The sequence below is a fragment of the Tachysurus fulvidraco genome, chromosome 23 (assembly GCF_022655615.1).
Source record: "Tachysurus fulvidraco isolate hzauxx_2018 chromosome 23, HZAU_PFXX_2.0, whole genome shotgun sequence".
Taxonomy (NCBI): Eukaryota; Metazoa; Chordata; class Actinopteri; order Siluriformes; family Bagridae; genus Tachysurus; species Tachysurus fulvidraco.
The window spans coordinates 17,831,799-17,854,298 of NC_062540.1; the positions used below are offsets into that span (position 1 = coordinate 17,831,799).

General features: G+C 40.6%; 2 protein-coding genes across 4 annotated transcripts in view; one reads left to right on the forward strand and one right to left on the reverse strand.

Annotated features, from left to right (window-relative positions):
• Nucleotides 1-3,908: 3,908 nt before the first annotated feature.
• On the forward strand, nt 3,909-10,732 carry tbpl1 (TBP-like 1). 3 transcript variants are annotated; one of them, XM_027171407.2, is made up of 8 exons: nt 3,913-4,083; nt 6,295-6,371; nt 6,527-6,717; nt 7,191-7,273; nt 7,380-7,443; nt 7,536-7,639; nt 9,237-9,331; nt 10,270-10,732. In XM_027171407.2, exons 3-8 carry the CDS (start codon nt 6,583-6,585, stop codon nt 10,347-10,349), a joined length of 561 nt encoding a protein of 186 aa, XP_027027208.1. In that variant the 5' UTR covers nt 3,913-4,083; nt 6,295-6,371; nt 6,527-6,582; the 3' UTR covers nt 10,350-10,732. The 3 variants fall into 3 exon arrangements, with proteins under 3 accessions (XP_047663399.1, XP_027027208.1, XP_027027209.1); XM_047807443.1 differs by lacking the exon at nt 9,237-9,331 and having other exon boundaries at nt 3,909-4,083; XM_027171408.2 differs by lacking the exon at nt 6,295-6,371.
• Nucleotides 10,733-11,719: 987 nt separating this feature from the next.
• slc2a12 (solute carrier family 2 member 12) overlaps nt 11,720-22,500 on the reverse strand; it is a 16,526-nt gene continuing 5,745 nt past the window's right edge. The window contains exons 3-6 of the mRNA XM_027171404.2: nt 22,300-22,500; nt 20,165-20,287; nt 15,463-15,595; nt 11,720-14,072 (exon numbers count right to left, since the gene is read on the reverse strand). The exon at nt 22,300-22,500 is cut by the window's right edge and continues 1,161 nt beyond it. Coding sequence (XP_027027205.1) covers nt 13,976-14,072; nt 15,463-15,595; nt 20,165-20,287; nt 22,300-22,500 — 554 coding nt within the window. The 3' untranslated portion in view covers nt 11,720-13,975. The remainder of the gene's footprint in view (nt 14,073-15,462; nt 15,596-20,164; nt 20,288-22,299) is intronic.

Consider the following 22,500-nt stretch of genomic DNA (forward strand, 5'->3'; position numbering starts at 1 on the left):
TATCTATCTATCTATCTATCTATCTATCTATCTAATATTACAATAATATGCAAATATTAAAATATAAAGCTGAATTGTAATCGTGATTGACAGCTTATGTGTCTTTCTCTTTCTCTCTCTCTCTCTCTCTCTCTCTCTCTCTCTCTCTCACACACACCCACACACACACACACACACACACACACACACACACACACACACAATGTCTCTGTCACACACTATCTCACTCCTCTGCTGTCATTGGCTTACTTGCTGACTCAAACTTTTCCTCCTTATCTCGCCCTCTTTCCTCTTTCCCAGATGTAAGACAGACAAGATGCAGAGCTCTGAAACTCCCTTGCACTCCTGCGCTGACTTTTTTTCTCCACTGCCCGGAATCCTGGAGTTTTCATGTATTAAGACTTGTATAAAAAGCACATATAAACAATGAACAGCTCCTCGGTACTAATACGTTCCCAGAATGCACTATTGCTGTTTTCCCAGCATTGAAGTCGTGTGATGTCTGACCAAGTAAACATGATGGTGATGTTGTGCTCCACCTTTCTCTGTTTACAGCTCCTGCCATTATCTCAGAACACGTTTATCAGACCAAACAACTTTTAATACGTCATGACATTTAGATGTCTCCGCTCTCATGCTGGATATTAGTACGTCCAGATGCGAATGATTTTACTTTTAAAAGAGTTCAAACTCGCTGAGAGTTTCTAGGCACTCACGCCTCTTCACTAACCCTAAACACTCCTCTCCATGTGCAGGCTTGTAAGACCACAGCTCCCAGCCCAGTGTGACCCCATGCCCCTCTTCACAAGAATGATATGCACACAGAGCAGTTTCCAGATGATGATATATGTTTGTTTTCTTGCAAAGTGAGTAACAGCTCCACAACTTCCTTATTCTGACCCGCAGAATGTCTTTAACCGGCACTCAACACGAGAGGAGAGACGAAAAGGGGAGAGGAAGAGAGGAAAAAAGAAAAAGAGCTGAGACCAGAGATTGCACTAGATGATATTAGATAAAGAGAAGAGAAGAGAAGAGAAGAGAAGAGAAGAGAAGAGAAGAGAAGAGAAGAGAAGAGAAGACGAAATGGGTTAAGATGAAGTGAGAAGAAAAAGAAAGATAGAAATGAAAGAGAAGAGAAGAAAAGATATGTTCCCAGGCTGACCTCTCTCAGGACTAAAGGGAGTGATGGAGAATGTGTTTATTCTCTGTGCTGCCTGTTTATGTATCTTCTATCTCAATGAGCACTGCATTATTTCTCTGAGGAAGAGAAATTCAATGACATTAAGTTCTATTTTATAGTCTATAAACACACTTAAGACTCGGCGGTGGGGAGGAGAATGGGGGTGGGGGTATCGAAGGGTTGGGGGGGGACGTCGCTTGTGGTCCGACACTGGCCTAACCTGCTTTAAATCTCAGGCTTTATAGTAAACAGCTTGGGACATCTCTACAGGCCTTTTCCAAGCAGAATTTATTTTATTTACATCAGTATATTTCTGCCAGAGTGGCCCTCAAGATCTCACAAAGCCTATCTGGTAACCAAGGAAGAGCAAACAACAGCACTGAATCATTTGAAAGCTATTGTGTTGTTGTGCTTGGGAAAGGTCCAGTGGGGGGAGAGAGCGTGGGGCAGGGGGAGAGAGCGAGGGGGGGAGGTGCATAAGGAGTACAAAAGTCCAAATAAGTGAACTTCAGATGCCTTTGTAAACACATTCTTATAAAAAAAGAGAGCCAGATAAAAGCAATATCACATATCTCTTGAGAGCCTCGCTGATAATATCCTCATAAAAGGATACATTCTCTTACCATCTGTTTCAACGATAGATGGGAGATGCACCATCCCACCATCCCTGTTCATTCACTAAAGCCTTCGTGTACTCTGCTCTCATTCATGCTCCACTAGAACAGACGAGAACCCTCAGCACCCGGCTCTCATCTCACCCGGCTACGTCAAAATGGCCACTTCCAATTCGGCTGTCACCTTTCCAAAAACCACAAACCACAAACAACGCACTCAGACCAGATGTGTCCACTTTGGACAAAAAAAAAAAGGCTGATGACTTTCAAAACTGGACGTGAGACAGGACAAAATAAACACAGCCATGGAAAGCTGTGAAAAAAGAGAGTGTTACAGCTACGGTCGATCACAGAAACGGTGTCAGAAACAAACCTCTAAGTGGTGTTCTGGAACGGTGTTGGATTTAGGGGTTTGTGGAAAAAGCCCAATTTACACTTAAGTGTATGTGAAAATGGTGCAGTTAAAGCTGGATGCGAGGCACTGCACTTTGTAAACATGTCTAACCAAAGCACAAGGGGTGTGTAATCCATCAGCAAAAGCCTCGTTTTTCATACATGATCTCAACAGAAAAGTTGTGTTTTTCTTATTTGTTAATTCAATTAAGTGGAGATCATTATTAGCTGTATTCGGAGTCATATCGATGTATTGATTCATTGATTCATTCACAGTTCATCTACAGTGTGACTCAGTTACACCAGATACAAGACAGAGAAGGGTTTTTTTTTAAGCCAATGACCTTATGTTTGCTGTCATTCGTACTGTACACACGATTCACAAATTTTCATGTTCATTTTTCACATATGTCATGTGAGTTTTTGTTCACATGATTCGTAAACAAGATTTGTTTATTTATTTTGATTTATACTGTACATCAGAAATTAAAAAAAAATTATGGATAAATGAACATAATGAAAGAAATCTGCTATTTGAACTGAAAATACTTCAGTCATTGTACATTTTTTACTGTACATAATTACTGTTTTTAAACACTTGTACTTCACTCAAGTACGTTGAAAATATTAATGAAATTGAAAACTTTCATTCTTCTTGAGGTAAATGTATAAAGGAAAACACACTTTTTATATTTTTTTTTTGTAAAAACCCTTAAAGTATTGTGAACATACCTTAAAAGGGTAAATAAATTATGTAAAAATGTGTACATCTGTTTATGTTGATAATGTAAACGTAGCTCTTTCCACAAGCCATCAGACTCCTTATTAACTGAACTGAACTGTACTGAGCACAACACACACACATCATCTGTATGGACTGCACAGACCTACACTAAATACATACACTTCCGATATACTGTACATCCATCAACCTGTTTGCATGCTGTTTTTGCTCTTTGCACATGTTGTCTCACATTTTAATTGATTGCTGTTTTGCACAATACTTTACAATATTTCATGTAACTGCTGCTATAATATTAATGTGTTCATTCCAGTATTTCTGCAAATTTAGTAGTGATTGAACATACAGTATTTACAGTATTTACACTGGCCTGTGCTGTTTTTGTGTAATATCTTTTGTGTATTGTCTTTTGTGTATTGTCTTGTAATTTTGTTTTTGTCTTTGTAAAAACTGTCTTTTGTCCTGCATTGTCTTTTCGTCTTGTCCTGCACTGTCTTGTTTGTCTTGTCCTGCACTGACTTGTTTGTCTTGTCCTGCACTGTCTTGTCTTGTACTGTCTTTTTTGTCTTTTGTAATGCACTGTATTTTGTTGTCCTGCACTGTCTTTTTTGTCTTTTGTCCTGCACTGTCTTTTTTGTCTTTTGTCCTGCACTGTCTTTTTTAGTCAAAAAGCTTCTTGACTTGGCATTTATTACATTTACACCATTAACCACCTCGTTTCATATAATTAGTTTAGATACTAAGTAAGTAACTAAGTTTAAATATACATTGTTTAACATATTTTTTCCTTTCACAGGATATAAAAAATGCTACTTAATATTGTACTTAAGTACACTTTAGACAAATGTGTGTGTTTGTGTGTTAAAGCTTTATTAGCCGAACCGTTGTGATTAGCATTATATTAGCTTAGCATCGCATTATCCTCCGAATCCACTGCTCGGCGCGGTAGCCTAAGCAGCTACCCTTCCGCCATAGAAACAGGAAGTGACGTCACAGTCACCAATGGCCGTTAGTCTGTTGCTATGTATAAGCTAGTACGGAAAAGCCTTTGTTTGGTTTTGTGTATCAGAAGCGTAGTGTAGCTGCTTTATTCTCCTCCTGACACCGACACACAAACATTACTGCAACTGCGTGTAATTATTTCTGCAAAAACAGTAAGTTATTCGTTTGTTTATTTTGGCAGCGCTTTTGTTAGGTTGTGACCTGTAATAACAACCTGGTGGCGTTAATAACGCGTTAATAACACAGTGATTATGACTCGTAATAACGTTTAAACTTGGATGCTAGTAGGGGCCATTTTTATAACTGGTAAGGTACAAATACATGGTTGCATTAAACACCGAATAGAAATACAAATACAACTATAAAATCAAAATAAGGATTAAAGTCTAGTTGTAGAACATTAACACTACAAGAATTATTTGTTGTTGCAAAATCTTCAGAACGTTATATCGTGCTAAAGTGCTGCAGGACTGGTTAGCTAGCAGAGCTAATGCTAATCAAGTCAAGAAGCTTTTATTGGCATTTCAATCATATATAGCTGTTAGAGTACACAGCGACATGAGACAAGGTTTATACCTGGTGCTACATAACACAAAGACAGAGCTATAAGGACTTAGTAAGCAGTCCTAGGTACATAAAGTGCATCTGTGTGACCTGGTGTACACAGTGCAGGACAAGACAGAAAGACAGTGCAGGACAAGAAAAACAAGACATTGCAGGACAACAAAGACAAGACAAAAAGATAGTGCAGGACAAAAGAAAGACGAGAGAGTGCAGGACAAACAGAGAGTGCAGGACAAAAAAGACAAGACAAAAATGACAGTGCAGGACAAAAAGTCAGTGCAGGTCAAAAAAGACAAGACAAAAAGACAGTGCAGGACAAAAGACAAAAAGTCAGTGCAGGACAAAAAAGACAAGACAAAAAGACAGTGTAGCACAAAAGATAAAAATACTGTGCAGACCAATAAGACAGTGCAGGACAAAAAAGACAAGACAAAAAGTCAGTGCAGGACAAAAAAGACAAGACAAAAAGATAGTGCAGGACAAAAGAAAGACGAGAGAGTGCAGGACAAACAGAGTGCAGGACAAAAAAGACAAGACAAAAATGACAGTGCAGGACAAGAAGTCAGTGCAGGTCAAAAAAGACAAGACAAAAAGACAGTGCAGGACAAAAAACAAAAAGTCAGTGCAGGACAAAAAAGACAAGACAAAAAGACAGTGTAGCACAAAAGATAAAAATACTGTGCAGACCAATAAGACAGTGCAGGACAAAAAAGACAAGACAAAAATGACAGTGCAGCACAAAAGATAAAAATACTGTGCAGACCAATAAGACAGTGCAGGACAAAAAAACTTGAGCAAACAAAAAATACAAGACAAATCACAAAAACAGCACAGACCAGTGCAAATCCTGTAAATACTGTATGTTCAATCAACAATACATGTGCAGAAATACTGGAATGAACACATTAGTATTATAGCAGCAATTACATGAGATATTGTAAATTATTGTGCAAAACAGCAATCAACTGAAATGTGAGACAACATGTGCAAAGAGCAAAAACTCTTTTTATTTCATCATGGTCCGTGTTACAACTCCACAAACATACATTCTGTATTAAAACGAAACAGAACCATCTAAAAGAAAACACCATATATTCGCAAGTATGTCCATAGCCGACCATTACACACATACGTACTTGAGCATCCCATCACAGATTTATTTCACTCTTTTTCTGTTAAAGTAAGCAAACAAGCTTCTGGGAAGGCATTTCACTAGATGCTGGTGTGTGACTGTGGTGATTTGTGTTTAATCAGCTACAAGGGAATTAATGAGATCTCACACACTGATAGTGTGAGAGGAGGTCTGGGGTTCAATGATCTAGTTCATCCCAAAGGTGTTCACAGTCAGGCACTGGAGTTCTTCCACTCCATCTTTAACACACCGTGTCTTCAAGGAGCTCTGTGCTGGAACAGTGAAGGGAACTAACACTACAGCATAAAAGAGACATTCTAGACAGTTGTCGGCTTCCAAAAGAGACACATAGGGGTGCGATGGTCTGCTGTTCGAATGGCCGCCTTATAAACCCCTTAGGGACACGTTCTTCCTTCCCAAAAATGAATACACTTTCAGTTAGTAAGGGTTACTCTGCTTCACTGTGGGCTTCGATACAACACCCTGTCCTTCGTTATTATGCTATACATACGTGCACCGTGTTTAAGGCACATCAGACACCAAACATGTTTCAAGTATAATCACAGTTTCTGTGGGGAAAAACTGTAAATATTATTTACGACCAATTTTTTTTTCTGTCATTCTGGTGAGGAGCTTTGGTTGATTTTTTTTGTGTATATTTCTGCAGGAAAAAAACTATAAAGATAAAACTGACGGGATGACACCGAAGGGGACATCATAGGGACATTTTTATCTTCAATACCAGTAAACACACAGCACACATGTTCACAGATGCTGAATCATAATTTGTGTCACAACTAACGTAATACCAGCCATTAAGGAGTTAAAGATGAGAACTGACAGTGGCCGGATCAGATACCTTATATATAAGTCTATGCTTTTTTTTTTCTTTTCTTTAGACTCCTTCTGGACCGTGACATGTATTTATAAAGCTCCCTCCGTCCAAAGAAGCCTCATGGAACCGAGTAACGATGTGGCGCTGGACATTATCATCACAAACGTGGTTTCTGTCTTCAGGACCAGGTGTCATTTAAACCTGCGCACTATCGGCCTAGAGGGGACTAACGTCATCTACAGACCAGAAGTCGGGGTGCGTTACAAATCCAAGAGTTAAACCGGTGTAGAGCTAAAATAGAGACGAGGCAGACACATTTTTGGCTGGAAAAAAAAAAGAGAAAAAGCCACACTTTTCTTTCCTGGGTCAGTCTGCACAGATTCATGAAGATATGCAGTCTAACTTGTGCTGAAGAAACTGGAGTGTCAGTGCATACAGGGTTTTACCAGCCTCTAGAAATGTTTACATGCTTTCTTACACACTTACTTTCTTCCTGTTTGAGGAAAAAGATTTTACGTAGTGCAGGTAAAAAGAAAGTGTGCATGTAAATCTTTTAAATCTAAACTAAAACAAAGCCCCAAGGCACCTGTTGGTGATTTGGTGAAAGGACTACATGGAAACTGTACCGTGTTCCTGTAATAACATGCCACATCTTAAAGATTTTTATTCTTTACAGTTGAGCCAAATCCTTTTGATCGCAATGTTGTTTGTATTCCGTTTCCATCCAGAAAGTGCTGATGAAGCTCCGCAAACCTCGCATCACTGCCTCAATATGGTCATCAGGGAAAATCATTTGCACCGGTGCAACAAGGTCTCAATGACGGAAAGCTCTTTCATTCTTTTACTCATATGTCTCTAATCTAATCCTTCGGCTCACTAATAAGATCCACGTCACTTCTCGATCTTTCTCTCCGTAGCGAGGACGAGGCCAAACTGGGTGCCAGGAGGTTAGCCCGCTGCCTCCAGAAGATTGGATTCAAGGTTTAGTTTTGGATCTTATTCGCATTCATATTGGTTAGTTTTATCGTTTATTGGGTTAAAATGACTGTGTGCGTGTTTACACTGTCCTTCAGGTCCGGTTTTCAGATTTCAAGGTAGTAAACGTCCTGGCAGTGTGCTCCATGCCCTTTCAGATCCGCCTCATCGAGTTCACCAAGAACAACCGTCCCATAGCCAGGTACGATCTTCGTTCTCTTTTGGAAACTGAAGTATCCGAAATCTGTACGGTCTAAACGATTTACGCTAAACGTATCACTGTTCCATTTGTTTATATTATTAGCGCTGTTGAATTCTAAATAAAATCTGATTGCTCAGAAGGATTCATTTTCTATAAGAGCAGCTCTGACTGCAAGGCAAAGCACACGTTAGTTCGAACACATTAGAATTCTTTAGTGGCATCTTATACATGGATTTAAAAATATCGGATGCTCACGATATTACAGAATGTCTCTGTATGCTGCAGTGCTACACTGGAACTAAGAGGTTAAGTGTTCCAGCATGACAAAGCACAGAGCTCCATAAAAGTCATGATGTGTTAAGTTTGGAGTGGAAGAACTCGAGTGTCCTGAAAGTCCTGACTCGACCCCACTGAACACCTTTTGGATGAACTGGAACACTTACTGAGACTCAGACTTCCTCGCCGTCCCAACATCGTGTCTGATAACATCTAGTAGAAAACCTTCCCAGAAGAGTGTTAACAGTCTATAACTTCTCTTTATGTAGCCCACAGCACACCATTGCATCTCTACACCACACCCCCCACGAGTGTTTTTTATTCCTTATAGGAAACACATTCATTTAGTGATACTGCAGCTAAATTGCATGAAGCAGATGAAGAGAAAGAAAGAGTAGTCGGCTCCAGTTGAGCATGCTGACCATAAGGGTGTGACCGAGGAACACGTACATCCATGTGTTCATTATTTCCATCGTTCGGTGCGGCTTCTGAGCAAAGCCGAATCGTTCAGTTGTTTCGTCTGTTCAGTGAGACAGAATAAAATATAAGCGTAGACCTGAGCATTTGCAGGTTAAAGGCTCAGAGGCCCAACAGTAGCTCTTTGACAACCCCGAGATTTAAAACCTGTAGAATCCGAAACCCAACACCACCGATTTATTGTATGAGTAACAGCACCCTCCGGTGGTGAGAAGGACGCAGAGATCCTCAGGCTGTGGGTCCAGCACTTTGACAAAGATATCGGATTCCATTCTAGTTTGTTTCTAGGAGCGTATTAGAGCTCAGAAATCACCAAATTGTTCTTCAAACTTTCAGGACTCTGAATAGTTCCCGAATACAGATATGCTAAGCACCTTTAAACCAGATTAACGCCGTGAAGAGGTTCATAAACTCTTTATCATGTCTCACTCAGAAGACGTCGGATTCTGTTTTTTCTTGTGTCAATTCAGGGCTTTGTCTCGTCACTGTGACATTTTGCTTATTAGGGATTACCGATTTTTATAAAGCTTCATAGTTTCTAGCAAAAACCAAACGACGCTTGCCCACAAAGCCAAAAACAGAGCACTTCCCACATCCACATTAGTGGCTACGCATCAAGACTCTTCACCAAGGTGGAGGAATGAACTGCCAAATAATTGATACAACTGGCAGACTTCTTCCTGCAACCTAGTGAATGGTGAACCAGTATTAATGCATCATTGCTAATGAATTCAAACCACTTTTGCACGTCACTCTGAATAAGGGCGTGCGCCAAATGCCACGGATGTAAATGTAGTGAAAATGTCTAATAAAAGCTTGTTTTGGTTTTGTTTTGTCTGTTCAGCTATGAGCCCGAGCTTCATCCAGCTGCTACATACAGAATTAAAACCCTTAGGAGCACAGTGCAGGTGTTCTCCACAGGCAGCATCACAGTTACAGGTACACGCTACACAATCCATGTACAGAGATCCTCCACTTCTCTATCAAGCCCTTAAACAGATCTGTCCAGTCAGAACTTATGAGCTTTATATAAAAACATTTTTTTTTCCCACCGTCTGAGGATTTTGGCCTGTGACGTATATCCCGCCTGAGAAATATACCATTTAGATCATTAAGTTCGTAACTTAAAAACTTACCAAGTGATTTAGTGAGTTTTAATAAAGCAGCTTGCAGGTTGTGATCCTCGAGCAGTCACGTCACCCAGTGCCAATGAAATGCTGGAACTCTACCCGAAGGATGAACATCTGAGGTTTAGCCGTAGCTTGTACACTTTTTTGAGCTCCTGCCACGGATACAGGAAGCGACTGCTCTCACAGTGAAAGCAGCAGTCAAACCAAATGCAAATGACATTGCCCCAGCTGAAAAGGTCGTTCACTGATTCAGAAAAAAAAACATTTTTATTGATTTAAGTAGTGGTGGTTTGGGCAAACCTAAAAACTCTATCCTCTATTGAGAAAGAAAAATCAGTCTCACTTCAAATCGGTTGCTATCCCAAATAGTCACATATTCATTATACCAGTTTATAGACTTCTGTCATCTAAAGAATAGAAAACTTCTTTTGTCACATCTACATTATAGCACAGTGAATTATTTTTTTCCCACACATACCATCTTTGAAGGTTTGGGGTCAGAGCACAGAATCAGCTATGATACAGCACCCTGGAGCAGAGAGAGGGTTAAGGGCCTCGCTCAAGGGCCCAACAGTGGCAGCTTGGCAGTGCTGGGGCTTAAACCCTGATCCTCCAAACAACAACCCAGAGCCTTAACTTCTTGAGCCACCTATCGAGCCATACTGATGATTTAAAATGCATAAGACCTGTAGAAGTGTTCTGGATGATTTGTCTCTGATGTCTTTGAACCGTTTTGTCTCTTCCCAGGACCAAATGTTCAGAGTGTTGCCTCAGCTGTGGAACACATATATCCTCTACTGTTCGAGTGTCAGAAAAAACTGGCGTAAAACACACACACACACACACACAATCTCTGGAAAAACCGAAGAAGCACCTTATAAATGAATGTGTTGTAAGACGTTAAACTGTCGGGCTCATCGTCGTGTAGTAATCGAACATTTTAATCAAACGTTATTTTAGTGCATGGACGCCAAAGTCGACGAGACACTGTTGCTATTTTTCCGAAACGTTGGGAGTTACAGAAAAAAAAAAACTGAAGCTGGCTTTAGTAGAGCAACACAGAGGACGGACAAGAGCGGCCGCACTAAACAGGACGTGATGTAATATTTACCTTAAACAAGAACACTCTGCTTCACGAGGCAGTGTGAAGTTTACGTGTTTATGTACAATGTCCCATTTGGTATTTTATAATAAAGACTGAATAAAATTATCACCACGCTGCGTCTCTTTCTTTGTTCATCTCGTACATCGGTGAGAATAAAGACAAGTCTGGTTCAAACTCTACTTGAATTTGTGCTTGAATTTTTGGAATGAAAGCGGTATAGAAAGACATTAATATATAAATAAATAAGAAACGTATTAATGTCACATAAATTGTTGACCCAGCATTTGATCTAATACTTGCACCTTTTTACACACACATTTGGACACATTGAAATAATTTGCAATCAGGGGTGCAAAATTCCAGGAATTTTCAAGGCTGGAAACTTTCCATGGGAATTAACGGGAATATATGGGAATTAACGGGAATTTATGGGAATTAACTGGGAATATATGGGAATAAACTGGGAATGTTGTATATGAATAGAATATCTATTAGAAAATCAATAGAATATATATTAATATATTATTAATACTTATTAAGCACATATTAATGCCTTATTCTGCATTACCTTATTCTACATTCTTAATTGTACCCAATACCTGAACTTAATAACTACCTTACTAATTAGAATAGATTACAGCAATCATAGGTAAATATGTTTATTAGAATTATTAAGTTTATTGTGTTTATTACAAGCATAATAATATTTATTATGCTTTTGTGTCACTCGATGAAAGAATCAATTAAATTTCCACTTACAATTAAATCAGTCAAGACGTCTTTTTTTTTTTTTGAGTGTCTGCATCTAAGGAAATACGAATTTTAAAAATGACGTCTTGACTGATTTAATTGTAAGTAGAAATTTACTTGATAAATTTCCCTATATTTTCAAATAATTCCCATAAATTTTCCCATTTGGAATATTTCCAAAATCCCCCAGTTTAATTTTTTTTGCAACCCTTTTTGCAATGCCATTTCGCTGAGAATGATAAGAAATAAAGTGTAATCCAGCCTGTCTGTCAGAGAATAACATCATCACACAACCCCATACAATTTGCTCGGGTTTGGTTTAAATGAAAGGAAGTACACGACGGTGTTAGACTGCTTTATTTTCACAGTTCAATCCAGATCATGGCATCAGGTAGTGTGTGCACTCGAATCCAAAGTGCAGTGTAAATACAGTAGTGGCACAGCTGGTATAACATCTCCACTCATCTCTCATGTACTCTGTAGAAAGTGAACGTTTCTTAAATATGGTTGAGTCGGTGTAACATTATGATTAAACATTTACTTATTACTTTAAGGTTACATTCTTCTATTGATAACATTATTTTAGAAATCTGCACGTTTTGTGCTGATTTATAACATGACATCAAAATACACTGGATATAAAAAAGTATACACGACTTATTAACGTTGTAGGCTTTTGTGGAAGAAAAAGAAAAGTGAAATCAGATCTTTTCCCACCTTTAATATGATCTAGCATCCGAATCTAAGCCACGGGGTTGATTTCTGTGCAGGTCCCAAGCCTGGATAAATATAGAGGGTTGCGCCTGGAATGGCATCCGACGTGAAACGTACCAAATTTAAACATGTGAGTCGTCAGTTTTGGAAAGAAGAGGAATGAAAGTCAGTCGTAAGGCAGAATACATGTGTATGAACGAGAGGGAGGGAAGTAGAACAGTGAGGTTACAGGGTGCTGAGGTCAAGAAGGTGCAGGAGTTTAAGGATTTGGGTACAGTGTGACGGGGCTTGTGGAAAAGAGGTGAAGAGGCGAATACAGACGGGTTGGAGCGGATGGAGAAAAGTGTCAGGAGTGAGACAGTGAGACCAGCTAAGTTTTATGTTTTAGAGACTGTAGCAGTGAGGAAAAGACATGAGGCAGAGATGAAGGTAGCAGAGAGGAGGATGTTGAGGTTCTCTGTAGGAATGATGAGGACGGACAGGATTAGGGACGAGCACATCACATGGACAGCTCAGGTTGTCTGTTTAGGGGGACAAGGACAGCGAGGCTAGATTGAGATGGTTTGGACATGTACAGAGGAGGAAGATGGTTATATTGGTAGAAGGATGTTGGAGATGGAGCTGTAAGGGAATTTTCCGAACGGGAAAAGCCGAATGTAGAAGAAGAATGTGATCTAGCATCCTTAAAAATTCAAGTAAGCAATACAAACACATTTTAATTAAAAAAAAAAAACAAAAAAAAAAAACGGGTGTGTAGATTTTTTATATCCAAATATATTTCTCTCGCTGTATCCGAAAGTGTTTTGTTCACCTTCTCCCACAGCCATGTTACTTATTGATGGTAGACTAACTGCTGTGGAACGACTGCGAAGTCAGTTCCTGTAGCTCTCATGTTCTAACGGTTTGTTTCCTCACCAAAACATCTGACTTTTCCTTACTGTTACTGAGCGCCGACGCTGGAGACTCCTTCCATTAATAATAAAACACCCCACACACAAAAAAATGGCACTATTTTATACCTGCTTATCAGGAGCACCAGCTTTACAAAGCCCCTGTGTAGGAACTGTTACCATAGAAACGCTAGACACTTTAGGACCAATCATATTGGGGAACACTGCTGTGGTATCATGAGAAACACGAGGACGTTGGAGATGTTTTTACGTTTTAACGAAAGCCTACCGTAATATAAATATATTTGTATATAGAATATATTTGTTAATAACTAATGTAACCATGGTAACGAATAAACAAACAGGACATTAACGGAAGGTTCAGCCATTGCCTAAAGATGTCCGAGGTTTCACGACAAATAAGTTAAGGTCCATTTTTTTTTAACTGTTCCCAACGACAGTTACGTATATATTTTCTGAGCCCCGACAGACCTGCGTTGCTGTCGTTTATTTATTTATTTGTTTGTTTATTTATTTATTTCATCTTATTCGTCTTCCAACTGTTGAAGGACGTCAGAAAGTGCTTTTCTTGGAGGATGTTCCAACCTGCGGTAGGAAGAATCCCTGATGTGTTGATGATGTGTGACAATACACGAGCGCAGAAAACATCCGCACATATAAAATACTCATTTAAAAACTTTATGAGACGGACGTAAGGATCTATTCCGATCTTTTTTCACATTACAGATGGCCATGACCATCCAAAAACGAGTCCTGCTTTCAAATCACATACCTAGAAAAGGATTAAGACAAATAAAAAAATAATAAAGGACTTGAGGTGTGCGAGTCTTGCGTGTGCTGCTCACAGATCATCGGCCATTTCGCCGAGCATCACGTCGTATCGGGTTAGGCTCCGCCTGGTCACCAATCTCTCACCTACTTCCTGTTGTGTTCACAAACTCTTCTTCTTCTCCATACTTCGTCCTTGTTGAGATCAGACTGCTTTGAGGGACCTCTCTTCCTGCGACAGCTCGTGGCTCTTGGGCTTCTTTCGCCACGGGTGACACAACTTGGAGCTGTCGAGATGGTTCCTGTGGAAATATCAGTGTGTGTGTGTGTGTGTGAAATATGTGAAAAACGGTAGCTTTACGATGTTATAGTAATGTGATATAAAGTAAGGATTGAGACATATGGGGTCAAAATAATCAATGGATAATCAGGTGTGGTGCGAAGAAACGAACTCGCAGTGAAGTCGACTCATTTCTACATTTATTCCACAGCCTGTGATTTTTATCACATCATATTTATTGTCTAATTATAATTACGTCAACGCTGTGGGACATTTGATACGAAAGTCTTTCCCTTAACAACCTGTTATTTTCCCCTCAAAGTTAATACAGCAATAAAAGAAACTTCTCTTAGCTTCACTTCGGACTGTTACAACACTAAGTGACACCTGAGACTCCTTCCAGAAATGGTAAAAAGTTCTCACTGAAAACGTCACCATATTAACATAGATAAATATATATATATGATTCTAATCTATTAAATAATGAGAGCGTTCCAAGCTTTGGGATAAAAACATCGGAAAGCTGTGATATGATTTATAAACTAATTACTGTGATGAATATTACGACGAAAAGTCCATGGATTGAGGAGATCTAGCTCCTCTTGTGTAGGTGAATTCAAGCCAAACGTTGTCAGGGTTGGTGTTAGGCTTTAGACTAGCAAGTGTAGCTCCACCCTCTGGACATTTTGGGCCTTTTTACACCAGGTAACTTCGTGTGTTTTCTCTGAACCGATATCTGATTTGTGAAAACTGTTCCATTTACATCAGGCCACATAAATGCGTCTCGGCGAATCGGATATCGATCCGATCTTTCTACTCCCGCCCAAAATGCTAATATATTTTACCTCATTTCCGGGGTAATTAAAATGGAACACGCTTTGGTGTATGCAGTTGCTATAAAAAAAACAGCATTTACTGTTTGCTGCATTTTCGCTGGCAGCAGCAGTGCATTTTAAGACCCAAAGAGACATCTGGGTGATAGATCGGAGTCAGCGCTGGTGGGAAAACATATTTGTCTCTGGCGCGATGCACGACTCGTGAGTCGCCTGCGAGTGACGTACTTCCGTTTGGGAGGAGTTTAGCGCTGACGTATGTGGCTTGAACAACCACATGCATTTACACCTGTCCAGTTTCATATGAAACGTGTCCCAGACCACCTCCTGAAGGGGTTTGACTGATCGGATTTATATCCGTCTCGAAACCGTTTCGGAGGGCATTTAGACCTGGTCCTTTTACCATGGGATAGCTATCGGATCACAGGAAACGCATGAAGTGACCAGGTGTAAAAAGCCCCTTGGTTGTGTAGCAAGGATCATTTCACCTTATCGGACTCCCAGTAAGTGAAAAGGGACAATGTGATCTGTGTAAAGTGTGTGAGTGCATGTGTACGAGTGTGTGTGTTTTTTCCTCACTTCATGGCGAGCTCTTTGGAGATCTGCTCCAGTGATCTGCCCTTCGTCTCCGGGATGTACACGATCACGAAAATCAGCAGCACGAAGCTCATAGCAGTGTATGAGAAGATCACGCTGGGGAGGCCGACCTTTTCTGTGAAGGGTCACAAAGACAGAACGGCTTCATGCAACACTGGTGTGCAATTTGTTTTTGTGTGCTATATGTTTCTAATGGTTTTATACCATGTGCGATATATACACAACGATATACATTCCAATACTCGAGGCATTACGCTGAATGTGAGGGTATATACACAACGATATACATTCCAATACTCGAGGCATTACGCTGAATGTGAGGGTATATACACAACGATATACATTCCAATACTCGAGGCATTACGCTGAATGTCAACGCGTGTGTATATTTTACAGTGTAGACTATTTATTTATTCTTAATTCTTCTTTTTAAACCTTTAAGTTACGTTTAATTGTCCTTGTTGATGTCCGGGAGCTTTTCTCTGTATTGTATACAATGACAATAAACATCTTTATCCAGAGAGACTTACATTTAATCACATTTTATACAACTGAGCAATTGAAGGTTAAGGGCCTTACTCAGGGGCCCAGCAGTTGCAGATTTGTAGACCTGGGACTCAAACTCACAACCTTCCGATCGGTAGTCCAACACCTTAACCAGTGAGCTTTGATCACCTAGACTTGGGACTCAAACTCACAACCTTCCGATCAGTAGTCCAATACTTTAACCAGTGAGCTACCTAGACCTGGAACTCGAACTCACAACCTTCCGATCGGTAGTCCAACACCTTAACCAGTGAGCTTTGATTACCTAGACCTGGGCCCCGAACTCACAACCTTCAAATTAGTAGTCCAACACCTTAACCAGTGAGCTTTGATCACCTAGACCTGAGACTCGAACTCACAACCTTCTGATCGGTAGTCCAACACCATAACCAGTGAGCTTTGATCACCTAGACCTGGGATTCAAACTCACAACCTTCCGATCGGTAGTCCAACACCTTAACCAGTGAGCTTTGCTCACCTTGATAATGATCATGTGACATTCAGGGAAAAATCTAGTTCGTTTGCCTGTCTGTCGATGTGGGATTGTCTGTCATCACATTAAACATGTTAAAAGTACTCATGGGAAGCTCTGGCTCATTCCTATGTTTATTTGCTGATGGATCTTTGTTCATGTCCCAAGCTGCAGTCTCAAGCTCTCTATTGTAAGCTGTTGTTAAGGTAAATAATGCTTGTATAGAATCGGTGCAGCCGGTAATCTCTGATCTGTTTGTCCTTCTCCAACCTCAACTAACAACCTCACACTAATAAATAATCCACTTGTTTGATAAGTTATATATATATATATAGATTGATAGAGATAAAGATTATTTATGTAATCATTTACATATACAATTTGCCACAGGAAGCCATGTCATCAGTCATAAACTGAGTGTTTGAATAAACAGAGTGTTTCCCCCTGTGTGCTCTGTGCTGGTTGTTTGGTCAGCTGGGAACTCAATGATCACGTTAAAGCCATCATGTGCACATTAAGGCAACTCATAACCGCCTGTGTCACAGCACAATGAGAACGCAATCCGGTCCTGACTTATTAGTGGGAAAATGGTGTGGGGGAGCTTGGAATGAGGTGGGATTGGTTTTGGGAATACACCTATTGTGGCACTTTTTTGACGTGTGGCCATCTTTATACGTGTTTACGCTGTTGACAGAGTAAACCGACACCGAAAACATCCCGAGCTCTCTCTCTTTCACTGAGTCAGAGCTTCTGACTTGCAGAAATTCTGCATGTGACTCGAATCCAGCCAGATACACCGGGCATCAGGAGGAACTGTACAACCTGTCCCTAAACCAAGCTCCTCCAGTTTCACATTTCATTCAGTCCAGCTGTCTCATCATTGTGCAACTGTTAGAAACTGTTAGCTTTAAATGGTTTACTTGGTGAAGGTTGTACGGTGTACCATCAGACTGTTATCTCAGCAGTGACTTGAATATTTGAAAGAGAATATTTGTTAGCACAATATTTAATATTTGTTTAATATCGTAATTTATTGTCTGAGACTTCGGGGTCCTCGAAGCGCTCTTTTTCTGGACTAGCACCTTTCTTCTTCTGGACTAGCACCGTGCTTCCCTCTGGACTAGCACCGTGCTTCCTCTGGACTAGCACCGTGCTTCCTCTGGACTAGCACCGTGCTTCCTCTGGACTAACACCGTGCTTCCTCTGGACTAGCACCGTGCTTCCTCTGGACTAGCACCGTGCTTCCTCTGGACTAACACCGTGCTTCCTCTGGACTAGCACCGTGCTTCCTCTGGACTAGCACCGTGCTTCCTCTGGACTAGCACCGTGCTTCCTCTGGACTAGCACCGTGCTTCCTCTGGACTAGCACCGTGCTTCCTCTGGACTAACACCGTGCTTCCTCTGGACTAACACCGTGCTTCCTCTGGACTAACACCGTGCTTCCGCTGGACTAGCACCGTGCTTCCGCTGGACTAGCACCGTGCTTCCTCTGGACTAGCATCGTTTCACCGTTTAGCGGTGGTAAGCATGTCACAGTGCTACCTCTGCTGCTCTAACCTTATCGTACACGGACGCTATCAAACACACAGAACACCACGGCACTGCTGACCAGAACACGATAAAAAAACCACACACACTAACACGAATACTCGCCCAATGTTTTTTTTGGCTCAGCATAAAACTTTCCCTCAGCCGTTATCTCTTTCACCTTGTGTGATAAATAGCGTAAATCATTCTCAAAAACGTCGGTCAAAGACAATTATTTGAAAATTCTATTTCATTCCTCGTTTTGTTTTTTAAAGATATACAAAATGCCCAAAATCACATTGGTACAAATACTTCATAAAAAAAAAAAGCTTTTCCTTTTATTTTCACAAGAATAAATGGCGGAAAATGCTGGGTTTAAAACTCAAACTTTCTTAGTCACATAACACAACTATACACAGTGTACGAAGTGTAGCATAAAGCTTTTTATGGTCTGTGTAATAAATAGAATTCAAAACAGAATTAACAAATAGAATGATCTGTATAAGCAAAGGGGGAAATTCTATAGAATCTAGAAAATAATGTACGAGTTTGGCTCAGTAACATAATGCTATAAGCGACTAAACGGCTTTTTTCAAAGATTTGCGATGTGACTTGAGATTTATTTCCCTACCAGTGAAGACACATGAAATGATATAATATATTTCCTGATAGTCTGCTCATCGTCATAAAGGGTTCGGTCAACAGTCGCAGCAAATATGACCATAATAATGATTATTTAATGACAGCCATTGCTCATGTACTTATGTTACGTAAGCTAAAAGATAACGTTCGACTTTGAACTCCCGATATTACCAATAAAAAATACCTCACAAAAATGTTCTTATTCTTATCGTCGTCACTTGTTAATACTTAAACATTTCTAAGCAACAGAAGTGATTAACGGCCTAAAAATAACCTGATGCGTCGATTACAAACGAGGCGGCGTGTCGCCTATCGAGCGCTTCTTCTTCTGCGAGAGGATGATGGATGCTTTAGAAATAAATTCGATTGAAACTAGATTTGTAAAGTTTGTCACGAAAAACTTTGATGTTGGCTTTGACAAAGCAGGTAGTCGCAAAGGCCGGTGTTTATTGGAGGCGAGTGGACATAAGGATCAGTGTTACATTTGGAGGCAAGTGGACAGAAAGCTAGGGTGCCAAAACATTTGGAGACAAGTGGAGATGGGCATGTGACGTCATCCGAATACTCTAGAGCAAGTGGGCTGAGTGTTTTGATATATTTTCAGGTGACGTGACAAGAATACCTGTGAGGAAGTTCCCCTCGTTGTGCTGAGTGTTTTGATATGTCACATGTCCATGCTGTAAAAAGTTTTTTGATTTTGCATATTTAGGGGGCGGGGCTGCGGGACAACCAAAAGGCTAGTTGGTACACCAATTTAAACCTTTGTTCAGAGCTTCACCCTAAAGGAGCTGGCCGAGTTCGGTGTAGATAGTCTGAAAGCTTGCCGAGTTATAAACCTCCAAAGTTTATAATGGGAGTCTATGTTGGGAAAAAAGGCCACTTTGAGACCCGGTACCGGAAGTACCGGTACTCGGATCGCTTAGAAAAGTAAAAGCAACAAACTCCAGACCAGGATCTACAACATATCCGAATTTGGTGCATGTGGCTCGAAAGCCGTAGGAGTTACTCTTGATAAATTTTTGTTTAAGCTTAAATAGGAAAACAGAATGTTGGCTTCTACAAAGCGACATAACACATTACTAAGTGTAATACATGGTTTAATTGACGCATGTGCTCAATGCGAAGCTTTATAAAAGCTCGGCAAATCGAGCGAATGCTCGTTCAGCAGACGCTTCAGAAATCGATGCTACTTCCTTCTGAGCGCGTTTTTTTTTCTCCGTTATCTTTAAATACGTTTAATGAGAGGTTGTACATGACAGGAGAAGACTGGTGGTATCAGATTAACTGTAAACAGTCCTGAGAGGGGAACTAAAAAAAAGTCGGACCGAAAGCACCGTCGGATCGGTCAGAAGCGTCGTTTGAGCTAACAGGTTGGATTTGTTGCAAGGTTACTTCTGCTGAATCAGCAATTATTGTTATTATTGATCGGATCAGTAATATATCAGAACATGTATCCATATTGCACTGGGATTCATATCTGTAGATAAGGTGGCTTGCCTGTGAGCGTGAGGAAGGTCATCGATATGAGCAGGTTCATGACCCAGTTGAAGGCAGACACCACAGACACGGCTTTTCCTCGGATCCCGGTGGGAAAAATCTCGCTCAGAACCACGTAGACCACTGAAATAAACAGACACACAGTCAGAATAAGACAAAAACCATATGACCATATTGTCTTAATCTCAAACACAAGTAAGCCCATGTATCTCTCATCACACCTCTTACTGCTGCTTTATTACAGATTACGTCATTAATGACACAGACGCTGTTCCACCTGTGATTGGTGGAAAGATTTTACTCCAGTGCTCCAGACTGAAATGCTATATTGACTGAGCTCGATTCTAATATACAACTAGATTTGTAAAGTTTGTCGCAACAGACTTTGATGTTGGCTTTGCCGATGTAAGTATTCACAAAGGCCGGTGCTTTTTGGACACGAGTGGACATGAGGATCAGTGCTTTCTGTCTACTTGCTTTCTTTTGGAAGCAAGTAGACAGAAAGCTAGGGTGCCAACACATTTGGAGGTCAGTGGAGACAAGCATGTGATGTCATCCGAATACTCTTGAGGAAGTTCATTGTGCTGAGTGCTTTGATATGTCACAAGTCCATGTTGGGCTAATTTTTCATTTTTACGTAACATCACGTGACATCACGTGGCATGACATCATCAGAATACCTGTGAGGAAGTTCCACTCATTGTTCTGAGTGTTTTGATATGTCACATGTCCATGTTGTAAAAAGTTTTTTGATTTTGCATATTTTGGGGGCGGGGCTGCGACACAACCGAAAGGCCAGTCGGTACACCAATTTAAACCTTTGTTCAGAGCATCACCCTAAAGGAGCTGGCCGAGTTCGGTGTAGATAGTTTGAAAGTTTGCTGAGTTATAAACCTCCAAAGTTTATAATGGGAGTCCATGGGAAAAAAAGGCCACTTTGAGACCCGGTACCGGAAGTACTGGTACTCTGATTGCTTAGAATAGTAAAGTAATAGCAACAAACTTCAGACCAGGTTCTACAACATATCCGGTGCATGTGGCTTGAAAGCCCTAGGAGGAGTTACTCTTGATAAATCTTTGTCTAAGCGTAAATAGGAAAAGAGAATGTTGGCTTCTACAAAGCGACATAATTATATTGAATGTATTACAACTATATGAGTTTTGACAAAAGCTCTTAGTGCACATTCGAAAGTGTTGCATGAAAGCCGGAAAAAAAGGCGGTAAATAGAGTGAAGTGTTCGGATCTGGCTACACAAACGGCATTAATCCAGTCCATAGTGCCGTTCGTATCAGTGCTCTAGTATAAAAGCCTGTGTTAAACACCAGTCACACTGATTAAACAGATCTGACAGAGAAGCAGACGGAACACCGTTTCCTCGAATCCCTCAAAGCGACGTTTATCACTGGTTACAGAACTTCATTTACGCACTGATTCAAAGGCTCTAGTCTGTCTAAGAAGGCATTCACATCACTTGCAAGAATAATTGGTAATATGGATGTTGTCACGTGGACCTGGAAACTATATCTGTAGGAAGAGCTGTGAGATCGGTTGGGCTGGAACTGTATCACGATTCCTGTGAGCGTGAATTCAGCTGGTACTCGTGTCTGCACTCGGGAAGTAAATTAACCCCGATGTGTCTCTTTTATCTAATGACGATAGCGTTAGTTCCACAATGCACATGTACCACAAGTGGCCTGCTGGGTATAAAGAAAATATGACGAGTCGGACGGAGTTGTGTTCATGGTACACTTGTGATTTCAATAAAACAAAGTAGTCTGAAACCAAACCGATGCTGTGATGGCCCCTGGGAACAGTCACGCTCAGGGTCGGGACACAGCGAACGTAAGCAGTGTGAGTATTTCCTGGCTGGCACTAAATCTGTTCTTCTCATCTTGCAGGTGAGGAACAAAATCAGACAGAACCATGTTGCGGTTATGTGGGTGGCTTCGTCTGCATAGCATCCATCATTCCAGTGTAGTTGTACGTCCTGGTACTCTAAATATCTACCATGTGGTTACAGAGATCAGGTACAAGGTGTGGACTGTGTCCTGAACTACATCAGCCCTAGGGCAACAACAGTGTAAAGATAAAACTCAGAAAACTTTTCTGTTGTATAAAGTGTTACTGGACTTACTTGGTCCCAGGCTGAAGGAGAAAGCTGCCACATAGATAAGCAGACTGACCAGAGAGATCCATTTCAGGGAAGAAGACACCTCACTCTCTGACATGGATTCTAATGAAATCTCAGATCTCTCTTTCCAAGAATCCTCTGGTGGTGTCACAGAGTTTGTTCCTGCTGTTCTGTTCTTTAACACCCAGGGCACTTGAGTGTGTT